The sequence below is a fragment of the Amborella trichopoda genome, chromosome 10 (assembly GCF_054954075.1).
Source record: "Amborella trichopoda isolate Santa Cruz 75 chromosome 10, AtrichopodaSantaCruz75HAP2 v2.0, whole genome shotgun sequence".
Taxonomy (NCBI): domain Eukaryota; kingdom Viridiplantae; phylum Streptophyta; class Magnoliopsida; order Amborellales; family Amborellaceae; genus Amborella; species Amborella trichopoda.
The window spans coordinates 42,735,130-42,747,472 of record NC_142345.1 but is presented as its reverse complement, the minus strand read 5'-3'; the positions used below and the strand labels follow the sequence as shown (position 1 = coordinate 42,747,472).

General features: G+C 36.5%; 1 protein-coding gene across 1 annotated transcript; it reads left to right on the top strand.

Moving 5' to 3' along the window:
- Positions 1-4,036: 4,036 nt before the first annotated feature.
- On the top strand, positions 4,037-10,966 carry ABO5 (ABA Overly-Sensitive 5). Its single transcript, XM_006857682.4, has 2 exons — positions 4,037-4,786; positions 9,593-10,966. Exons 1-2 carry the CDS (start codon positions 4,040-4,042, stop codon positions 10,796-10,798), a joined length of 1,953 nt encoding a protein of 650 aa, XP_006857744.2. The 5' UTR covers positions 4,037-4,039; the 3' UTR covers positions 10,799-10,966.
- The last annotated feature ends 1,377 nt before the right edge of the window (positions 10,967-12,343 follow it).

Here is a 12,343-nt window from a genome sequence, read left to right as displayed (position 1 = left end):
AATAATACACTGAATCGATGGGGAGTTATTCTTGGAAGTTCATTGAATGAATTGTCCCACATCAAAGGGATGTGGGAAGGGCCAACCCAGGAGGATAAGTATTCGTGTTGAGGGCTACGTGTAATTGGGCTTTATGCATGCTGATGCAAGCAGTTGAGGATTTAATTCGTGGGCCAGGTGGTGGGGTGTGTAAAAATCAATTTTTTAATAGAGTTATTGACGAGTCATATCGGGCGATCCATGACATCATTTGGTGACTCATCATTAAGTCGATTTTAGGTAGAGAATCATCTGAATCCCTTTTTTTTACACAATCCGGAATGAGATAGGCGACACCCAATCTAAGTTGCTGATTTTTAAACACCGGTTTGATCTATAGCTCGAATCTTTTGAACATTGCAGTATATTAGTGCATTTTTTGTATCATGCAGTCAAGTCCCTCACAAATAAGTTTGGAAAAAGTTTATATAGAGCCAAGGCCCTAAACAATCAAATTAGAGCCCACATCGAAAATTTCATTAGAAGAGGTTGTTTTGATATCCAAATATCGTCAAATTGATCATCTCGACGTCAAGATGCATGAACATGAGAAAAAAATAGATTTCAAGTTTTGGAAATAGTGCATCTTGTACACATTTTCGGACTGTCAATTTTCAAGATTTTCGACTTTTCATACATGTGCTTGATCTACATTAGTTTTGAAGCTTTAAAATTTATAATTAAAGATGATTTTTTTTTAAAGGCTATCGTAAAGATTTCTAATTTTGAAATCACATTTCTTGACATTATTTAAAGGTGCACCTTACTTTGATTGTATAGAGCCTCAACTCTATACAAACCGCACCCAATAAGTTTATTGTAGCATGATACGGGCAAAGTATGTTTTTTTTTGTATAACATGTATACATGACTTCATGGAATTACTTAAGCAAATATCTGTTTCTTTGGGAAAGAAAAAATTTGTGGAATAGAACAAGGAAATGGCTGAAGACTCAAATGAATTACCAGTCTTCGAACTAATATTTTCGGTTTCCCCATCATTTTATAAAGGAAAAAGTTTATATAAGTTTGCTACCTTATTATGTAGAACTACAGATGCTCCTCAAAAATCCATCGGAAAAGGTAGTTTTAATGTTGAAAAACCCTTTGATTGATCATCTCGACATTGAGATATATGACTATGAAAAATAAAAAGATTTTAAGTCTCAGAAATCGTGCATTTTACAACATATTATCTACACCGTCCATTTTCAAGATTTTCATATGTTTATAGATCTACTTGATTTTAACCATTTTTGAAATTTTAAATTTTATAATTAGATATAAAAATAGATTTGGAGATAATCCTAATGACATTTCACATCAAAATTATATACCATGATAAAATTTGGAAGGCACCGTACCTCTACACCTACGGAGGCGTCTGTATGCCAACTGCACCCATATATAAATGGGGCAGATTTCATGCTCAAGAATAACCTCTTTCATTGGTTATGTATGTTAACAACATATTGTATGTAAAAATGTTGGTTCTTAATGAACTTATTAAAAACATACTGGGTCGAGTGGTAATTACTATGTGCTTGGGCAACCCCATGTGATCTTCATGTATTGGGTAAAGGGTGGCAACGGGCCAGGGCAGCATTTATCCCTTTAGGACTGGCCCAAGCCCGGCCCTGGCTATATTAGGGTCAGGTTGGGCCAGGCCAACAACAAATGAAAAAAAAATAGAAAAAATAACAAAAAAATAAAACTGGAATAGGCCAAATTGGGCTGGCCTTGGCTCTAAATGTAGCCCATACCTATTTTTCCAAATTGTGATGCTCAACATGTACCTGTCCATCACCAAATATGATGGACCGACTTGTGACTAAACGTGCCAGTCCGATACAAAACGTTCCCGATGGATATTATACTCGAATGGTAAAAATGCATCGGACCGGCTTATATTGAAATTTTTACCAGTTCAACATAAAACGGCTGAAAGAGAGAAAGTAGGAAATGTTGGTTAAAACGAGGATATTCTGGTTTAGAAAAGGTTGTCCCTTTCTCCTTGGGAGTGTGGATGCTAAAACAAACAATTTTAGATTTGAAAGTGTAGTATCAAAAGTATGGGTGATGTTTAAATAATGTTGCCTCCTTATATTGTAAAATTAAGGCACACTCTAAATTTTGTCTAGGGATGTAGTTTCACTGTCAAAAACCCTGTGATGGTTTGAATTATTGTATTTGACTTTATTTATAGAATTGAAGATTAAAAAAATGGTACAAATAGAGCATATTTATAATCACTTGAAAATCTTAAATATAGACAAGCTATATAGCTTATTACAAGATGCAGTATTTTTTGGACTTTTAAATTTTTTTTTTTTCTTTATTTCCCTACCTCTCAAGGTCGAGATGATTAATTAGAAGGTTTTCCCACTTTAAAACACTCTTTTCTGTTAGATTTTTGACATGTACCTTACTTATATAGTATAAGGTTGCCACCTTCTATAATTTTTTTCCCAAAACTATATATGTATGAGGTTTCTATGAGGCCCTGGCTTTATGTCCGGAAATCACTTTTGGCAATGAAAATCTCCGTGATGGCTTTAAAATCAATTTTCAACACAAATAATAAATTTTGAAACTTAAAAAATGGTAAAGATCTTGCAGATCTATGAACTTTTATTTTTAGGGTGAAATGGACGGTCTAGATAATTTGCTACAATATACACTATTTTTAGAGCTTGAAATCTTAAGTTTTTCCACAATTGTAGTATTCAAGACAAGATAGTGGATGAAAGGTTTTCTAATGCATAAGTGCAATTTTTGATGAGTTATGTGGTGAGGCTTTACTTATTATGAAACAATTTTCCAATCAAAGTTTCTATAGAGCCGAGGCTCTAAACAATCAAAGTAAAGCGCATCTTCAAATAGTATTGAAAAATATGGTTTTAAAATTAGAAATATTTGTGATAGCCTTAAAATATATTTTCATTTTTAATTATAAAATTTAATACTTCAAAAATAGTGTAGATCAAGTAGATCTATGAAATCTTGAAATTGACGGTTCAAAAATACATTACAAGATGTACTATTTTCAAAACTTGAAATTCATTTTTTCTTCATGTTCATGCATATTGATTTCGAGATGATCAATTTGAGAATATTTGGACATCAAAACAACCTCTTCTAATGAAATTTTTGAGGTAGGCTCTAATTTGATTATTTAAAAATTAGAGCGTCTGCTATGCATAAACTTTTTGTTAATATTTTGATGGGGGCCTTTTTCTTGGAGGAGGGGGGGCGGGGGGGGGCATTGGCTAGAAGTCCGAAGGCGTATCTATAATCTTCCCAAAAATAAAACATCCTTTGAGCCCGAGAAAAAGTAACATATTTGAGTTACATGCGTAGTTATAGACCATTCAATTTTTAGACAATCAAAATGTTAAAAGAATTCAAAATTCAAAATTTATTTTTTAAAAGAATATTATCCCATATTATAATGAGTAATAATTCTCAAAGAGATCAAAAAATTCCAAAGATTTTCCTCGGCAATTGTTTTCTCCAAAGACGTAAATCGACACTATGCTCCCGAGGGAGTATACTTGCTCAAACCAGAGCTCTTGGGCTTGGGCTTGGGCTTGGGCTTGGGCTGGGTTAGGCTTGGGCTTGACAATCTCTCTACTCTCGCTTAGAACTTAGGACAGCGTGGGCTCATCTCTCTCTATCTCTTAAAAGTTAAAACCGTGAGGCCATGCTCTCTCTATCTCTAAAAAGTGAGGTATGATTAGGAGTGGCAATGGATCTAGACCCAACCCACCCGAAATGCGTCTCGGTATGGGCCAACATTTAGAGCAGGCGAATACTATTCAGGTCCGAATTCAGGTCAGGTTTGCTCTCTCTCCATCTCACTCTCTTAAAAAAGTGGAGCACATTCTTCATCTCTTTCTAGGCGCATCTGTATCTTGGTGTGCCCGAAGGCCTCCTGCCCCTCTCTTTCTCTCTCTCAGTGTACTAATGGCGCCTGTTTCCCCGTAATTCGAAACCAGCAATGAAGCGCAGGGTCCTCCGCTTTCTTTCTCTCTCTACTCTGTTCACCCCACCTCCACTTTCTCGCTCCTACGCCACAAAATACACAGCCCACCTCACCAAATCCTCAACCAACAGTAACCACCTCTCCATTCAAATCACTCCCCCCAATGTGCCCTCTGATCCCAGAGGTTACCCATATCCCCGAAAAGACATAATTTGCAGAGTCTTGAACATCCTAAAAAACTCTCCAGAATGGCCTTTCGACCTTCAAGAGTACTTTCTCTCTCTTGGAACTCAGCTCACAACACTCGAAACCAGCGAAATTTTGAAGGGAGAGAATAACCCAAAAAGAGCCCTTGAATTTTTCAGGTTTTCAAGCGAAGTTGCAGGCGTTAAGCATGATTCTTTCACTTACAATCGAATTATGACGATTATGGCGAAGAATGAGAGATTCGATGATGTGGGTTTGATAAGGGATGAGATGGAGAGGAAAGGAGTGAGAGGGAGCATCTCTACTGTGAATATTTTGATTGGGATTTATGGTGGGTCAGAGAGAGAGAGTGATTTAGAGAGATGTGTTGGTCTGGTGGAGAAATGGGGGTTGAGGTTTAATGGGTACACGTTCAAGTGCTTGTTGCAGGCTTATTTGAGGTCGGGAGACGTGGGGAAGGCGGTGGGTGTTTATGAGAAGATGAGGAGGGGTGGGTATAAGCTCGACATTTTCGCGTATAATATGTTGCTTGATGCTCTTGCAAAAGATGATCAGGTTCTCTCTCTCTTCCTGTTTTATGCTCTGATGATAGCTTGCCATGTACAATTTTTTTTCTCTTTGGTTTATGCTCTCTTTCTCTCTCTGCTTTATTCTCTGGTGATAGCTTACCCAGGACACATCTCTATTATGCTCTGTCTCTCTCTGTGATGATAGCTTACTCTGTACATTTTTCTTGTGGTTTATGCTCATGTCTTTCTTGTTTTGTGAATTCTATTAATTACTCTCTCTCTCTCTCTCTGAGCCAAGATGCTTAATCAGAAACCACATATCATATGTTATGTGAGATTTTCAGCAAACATTTATGGTACTGATAAAAAACTGTTACTCCAAACTATAAATTCTTTAAAATTTGAACTATTCTTTCAAGAGTGTTTGGAGAAGGTCTGAAATGGGGGTTTTAATTGCAGTTCATGTCTAAATTACGCCAATTCTGCGGCATATGAATTATCGAAGAGCAACGCCATTTTGTGATTTTATGTAATGGCACTTCCAAATTTAAAAAGAAAACTATCAAGAATTTTCATTCCAACATTCTAAATCACTTAAGAACTTTACCTTAGATGTAGAATTGGTTTTATCGGACTGGAGTTGGGGAATGACTTAATATCCCATCCTTTTGAGTGAATATTTTGATTTACATTCACTGTGGTGAAGTAAAAAAATTCATATGCCTGAACAAATATTTCCGTGCTTTGGTTCTTTCGTAGCTTTCTTTTCACACACAGATAAACACAGCAAACATATAGGTAAATGTGCTTCTTAAGAGTCAGTTATCCAAGGACCATTTTCTTGCATAGGAATCATTTTAAGAATGAGTATCAGGAGATTAGTTGAGGTTGTAAATGCAAAGTGTGTCCATGTTAATACCTTGGTTTTTCTCTTACTCTTATCCAGTGTTTAAAATCTTACATTTAGTAGCCCCTCATTCACTGCCAAAACCGAGTCAAGTCACTGAATCAAACATTGAACTAGGAAAAACTGGTGATTTTCCAAAATTTTGTGAGAGAATTTTGAAAAAACAGCGTGCTAGTTATGGGAATCAGACCCAGTTCAATGTTATAAAACGATCAGAGTTGACTTGGCAAGTTTTTCCTGACTTGGAAACGAGTTTCTATTTACTATTCTTATCTATTGAGAAGCTGGACATGACTTTGTGGAATCTTTTCATGGAAAGGTATGAGGGAAGGTTGGCTCTTTGGAAGAATCATTCTTTAACTTGGATAGGAAGCATAACCCTTATCAACACGCTGCGATCTAACATACTGGTGTATTTTATGTCCTACTGGTCCCTGTATGAGAGTCTGAAATTTAGAAATGATTCAGTAGGAGTTTTTTCTCATATTATTTAACCTGGTTAAAATGGGAAGGATAACTATAAACTCCAGTTGCCCAAATATTGGGGTGTTAGCTCATTGGTGGGGCATAGTGTTAGTTGGTTTAGAGTTCTATAGTGGTGTGGGTTGTAGTGTAGGATATGATAATGGCAATTAGTTTGGGTCTGATACCTAGTGTTTCAAGCTGTGAAGCGTGAATACTTCAAATTGAGTGTCTTATCCATTTTTTAACTGGGCTTAAAAGATGATTTCCCATGAGAAATTGCCATTGTATTGGCAAAGAGTGTTAAATTTGGTCAATATGTGCTTCATTGCAATAGTAAGAGACCCAATTTGTGTGAGGAAGGTGAATGTTTGGAACCCTCGAACTTTGTCCTGAAAACAGAAAAAAACTATCCAACCTGTCTTGTTCCAGAGAGCATTAGATTTTGTGCTTTTATTAAAATTTCTGCAACAAGTTCATTGTATCTGCAACTAAGAGTGTATTTGTACTTAATACTATAGAGTGGTGTAGCTTTCTATTACTTGAACAACTAAATCTTGTGGATCTTCACACGGATATACTTGTGGAAAGTTGGTGAATGTTAGAACTTTATTGATTGTTTGAGGTAGATGATTGATGTCACGAGGATTAAAGGACGAATCCTAAATAAAAAGAGTTGCAAGGTTTTATGAGGGACACTACAACTTCTTCACCTCAAGGGAAGTTATGATGGATGAACAAATGAAATGAACGAGGATCACAAAAATGTTATCTGGTCAATTTTTTCTTGATGGGCTGGAAGGGATGTGTTTGATGAACTCTGCAGCTTGCCCAGAAGATCTTGAATAGTGCATTTAAGAGAGAAGGTCATGAAGAGTTAGATATAAGAGAAAAGGTTCTATATGATGCTTATCAAAATCAAACACAATTTTGCTGGTCCATGATGTCATGAGAGCAAAGGTCTTGAAAATAGTGACAAATTTTTATCATCATCCAAGCCTTATCCCAATGACTTGGAGCTACTTAAATCTTGCTTCTCCATTATTCTCTATCAAGGGCCATACTCTCAATAAGATCAAAAGTCACCACATCTTTTCTCACTACTTATATCCATGTCCTTTAGGCATTCCCCTTGCCTTTTTAGAGCCTTCCTCTTGAACCTAATTGCACCTCTTAACCGGTGATGTAGTAGGGTCTATGGCTGTATATGACCGGCCCATCTAAATCTACTTTTGCTCATCTTATTGCTTATTATTTTTCTTTCAGGATTCATGATAAAATGTGGCAAAGTTTTATGCTGGCTGCCTACCTAACGCAACCCGCCTCTTTTACCCCGGTTTGAGATGGGTTAAGAAAAAGTTTAAGGCCCTCACCTTGTTAGACCACATTGGCTATTAGTTCATTATTTTGATGAAACTTTCAACATATGTACAAGATTACAAGCTCTTCTCTACATATTTGGAGAGGAGACAACATGTAATTTCAAGCAAAGGATGGGAAATATAGATTAGAGTTCCTTACAGCATTTAGCGCAATTCTTCAAAAAGAGTCCAATTTTTTTATATATGGTAGTTCACTTTGTGTACTCTGTGTTCTTCATGCCTCTCTTTCATACTTAATTAATTTTAAGTACATACAAAAAAAGGGGTGTACGCCAAGACAACAACTGTTGCCGTATCCATCTCAATAGTGCATAAAGTCTGGTTCTCACCCAGTTCATCTCAAGAGGGGCCTAGCATATCCCATATTTCCATCTACAGAATGTGGAGAATAACTTGGTGTTTTACAAAGCCCAACCTCAGCAAATCAACGGCCTCTAGTTGTTCCTAAGGTGCCTTTAGATCACAATGGAACTTCAGGCAAACATAGCTAAAATATAAGTCATAGCAATAGCCTTTGTAAGGGGCAATCTCAAGATACTAGCACAACGGATGGGCTATAGCTCCAACAAACTGCCAAACAAATGCCACCCTTGTGATGAAATGGGAAAAGGTAATCTAAACTTTAGAGGCGAACTTGGCATTAGAGAGCTTAAAGACTGCAAGAGGCCCTGTGGCAATTCGCAGTGCACCAAGATCATCTTTGGTACCCAGTCATTAGCCATAAATATGTCACAATACTAGAATGACAGAGGAAACTTCTGGGGATAGGGACAGAGGACTCACAATAATTCCGCTCGATGAAATGGGAAAAGGTAATCTAAACTTAGAGGACAACTTGGCATAAGAGAGCTTAAAGTGTGCAAGAGGCTCTGTAGCAATTCACCCTGCGACAAGATCATCACTGGCACTCAGTCATCAGCCATAAACATGGCACTGAAAACTCTGATTGGCTGCCTTGGGCCCTAAGCCATTCTTGAAACTCAGGTGCTTAGGGACATTAGGACAAATTGAGAAAGGATTAGCAAGAACCAGTAATCATATCATGTTGCCCAATCACCAAAAGATTCTATATCTATCTATCTATTCATTCAAACATGATAATACTATGCACATCTGTGGATACGAAATGCAATTGAGATGTCAAAAAAGCTAACTATTTACATCAACAGCCTTTTTTGCCAGGATTGAATATGTCCAAAATGCTCCTCATTGAAGGTCAAGTCATTGTAGAAGGCATCATAGTAAAACCCCTCTCCCCTCGTTGTACATGGTCCAAACCTCCAATGCATAATTTGCATCCATAGTCCATTTCAAGGGATTGTCCAAGAATATGGCATATAAGATTTCCGTACTAACAAAAAAAAAGAGAGAGAGAGAAAAGTTCGTAAGGAAATATTTTGAGAGTGTACGAGAACCAAATTTAATCAGTTAAACTAGATCTACTAATTGCTTCAAATCTTGAATAATGGCATATAAGATGAAGCCTTTGATGGCAGAAACATAGTTGCTTATACCAGATCTACAATAGTGGCAGGAACCACTCATACTCGTTCTTTCTTAAATTCTTTTTCAAATAACGTCTCCAAATTATTTTCATGGAAGCTGAGTTGAAAGTATGTATTGATTAAAATAAAAAAGATGAGTTGTTAAGCATGTTTGCTTTACATAAAGCAGAACAAGTGTCTCAGATTATAGATGATTCAGTCTCAGAAAAACTCCTTGAGCATCAAGTGGTTTCTTATTGGCAAATGACTTCAAATTAGCATTCTTAGTCTTGTTTGAAAAATTAGAATTGCGTGTTTCGATACTGCACAATTACATATGATTCCATTGTCGTTTGCCTATAGAGGCAACAAGGTGACTGCAGTTACCTTAAAATCTAAAACTGCTGGAATGGCTATGTAGAACAAAAAGTTAATGTTAAAAGTAAGTCAAAATAAACTTCTGATCTTCATGCATATTGCTTTCTTTCAAAAATTTTCTTTAATACACCTCTTATTCCGACTTTGATTCAACTATTTGCATATAATTACTTCTGTCAATTATACTACTCTCAACATTACAAAACTAAACAATTATACTACTTTCATGTTTTTGGCAGGTTGAACGTGCTATCAAGGTCTTCATGGACATGAAGCGCAAACATGTCGAACCTGACGAGTATTCGTTCACCATCCTCATCAGAACATTGGGCAAGAAAGGGAAAGCCAGCGACTTTCTCTCTCTGTTCAAAGAAATGATAGAGAAAGGTTGTGCACCGAACCTGATAGCATATAACACCATGATTCAAGCTCTCCTCAAGAATTCCATGGTGGAAAAAGCCATCTTTGTCTTTGAGAAAATGGTCGAGAATAATTGTCGACCCAATGAATTCACATACATTGTGATTCTAGATGCCTTAATTGCAGAAGGAAAGCTTGACCAACTTCACCATGTTGTCGAAATCTCAAAGATATTCATAAATAAATCTATCTATGCGTATCTCATAAGAACTCTTAGTAATTTGGGTCACACAAGTGAAGCCCACAAGTTATTTTGTAATATGTGGAGCTTGGGCCAGAGAGGAGATAGAACTGCCTATGTATCCATGCTCGAAAACCTTTGTAATTCTGGTAAGACCCAAGAAGCCACGGATTTGCTCTCTAAGATCAAAGAATATGGGTTACTTCCAGATTCAGTGATGTACAATATGGTATTCTCAGCTCTTGGCAAGCTCAAACTGGTAAAAGACATTCTCTCTCTATATGAACAGATGACGTTAGATGGGGTTTTACCTGATATTTTCACTTATAATATCCTGCTTTCGAGCTTTGGTCGAGCGGGTTGTCTAAATGAGGCCGTTAACCTCTTTAGGGAGATGGAAGACGGGAACTGTAAACCTGACACTATTAGTTATAATTCTTTGATAAATTGTTTGGGAAAGAATGGGGAGCTTGATGAAGCCCATATGAAGTTTATGGAGATGAGAGAAAGAGGCTTGAATCCTGATGTTTTCACCTATAGCACACTCATCGAATGTTTTGGCAAGTTGGGTAAGGTTGAAATGTCTTGTCGACTTTTCGATGAGATGGTCGAAGAGGGATGTAGTCCTAACACTGTTACATATAATATTTTACTTGATTGTTTAGAGAGAAGAGGGAGAGTGGCTGAGGCTTTGAAGCTTTATGAGAAGATGAAATTGCAGGGTTTGACACCCGATTCAATAACATACACAGTTTTGGAGAGATTGCAAAGTGGGTCTGGTCGGCCCATGCGAGTACCTAAAAAGGGCTCGACAGTGGGTTGGGTTATGAGTCCCTTGAGGTGATGTGGGATCAGAGAGAGAGAGAGAGAGAGGACCTTGGTGTTGTATCAGTCATTGAACCAGGCTAAGTGTTGTATGAATAGAGAGGCCCTTCATGGGTGAATGACTCAATTGTATCCATTTTTTGACATGTATACTGATAATGGGAAAAATTTGAGTTTTTTGAAGAAACTTGTTTGTGTAATTTCAAAAAAAAAAAAAAAATTGTTTATGTGCCACCATAGTAAGCAGGAACATACATAAAACTCTCACTCTCTCTCTCATGCACGAACCAGAGCCATTGGACCAGTGTTATGGGCGCGAGTTATAAAAAATTGAAATAAATTCTATTAAAATTGTGAAAGCGTGGAATTATTGTTTAAATTTTTATATATGATGTGGATGTTTTTGACACGGAGTGGTGAGTTTTTTTTTTCCTTTTTGACATAATCTTTATTTTTATATTTGTTTTAAATATCCTCTACTATAAATTAAATTTTGAACTCCTTTTTTTCTACACTTATTTAAACTTCTTTGGAGTTTTTAAGGTTAATTTGGTTTTATTTAATTCTTAGTAAAATTATTTTTATTTTTCAAGAATTTCAGTTTTTTTTTAATGTTAACAAAATTTTATTGAGAAAATAAAAAGATTATACCAGGATAAAAAGGCAAAAAGGAAAGATGAAGAAAAGAAAAGAAAAAAAAAATGCAGGTGTGGCTAAAAGGAATACATGATAGCTATGCAACAAGGCAAGCGATAATCTCACTGGGAGAAAAGCTTTGTTGTTGCTCCGTTTGTTAACTTGTCTGCCTCCTTATTACACTTCTTATGGGCATGGAAGATAACTTTCCTTTCTGCAAGTCATTAGCTGAAAGGGGTTTGTCCCGCGTCCTTACGTCAATTTATAACATTAGCTGAATCTCCTTTCACAATCGCTTTATTATAAGGTCTGGTCCAATTTAACAACTCCAAGTTTTAGGGCCCACAACTCAACCTCATTAACATCACATTAGAGCAGATGACCCTGGTAAGTCCAGATAGTAGTACCATTTAAATCCCTTAAAAGACCTACATATCTCACTATTTGCATCACATCGTTTTAGTGATATAACTCGTCTCAGGCAAAGACTGAGGTGATTCTTGGAAACCATTGCTGTTTTTCTTGAAACTACAATTTTTGCCCCAGAAGCTTCCTCTCTTTGCTGGTCCTACATTGGCTTTCTTTACCCAAGATATTTCATGAAAGCAAGACAGGTTTTAGGGGTAAAAATGGAGTTGTGTGGGAAAGCAAAGACAGGGCACCGGATTATTAAGTTTCACTAAAAATGCAGCTTGAGAGAGAAACCTTGTGTGCACTTAGAGAGAGAATCAGACTCACCGAGGCAGATCAGAGAAGTTATTTAAAAGTGGAAGAGTTTTGATGCAATTCTTGCATGCCCTTCTAAATATTTGTAAGATAGATTTTAAATATAAAATATCACCTCATATAATTGAGATAAGGTTTAAATGATGATTTTAGATCTAAATATTTAACAAGTGTGTATACTGCAATTATGAATTTAATAAAG

Excerpts from the sequence above, each read along its gene's own strand:
- ABO5 (XM_006857682.4), top strand. The coding sequence starts at position 4,040 with ATGAAGCGCAGGGTCCTCCGCTTTCTTTCTCTCTCTACTCTGTTCACC. Across the intron at positions 4,787-9,592 it reads CTCTTGCAAAAGATGATCAG|GTTGAACGTGCTATCAAGGT; the intron begins GTTCTCTCTCTC and ends TGTTTTTGGCAG.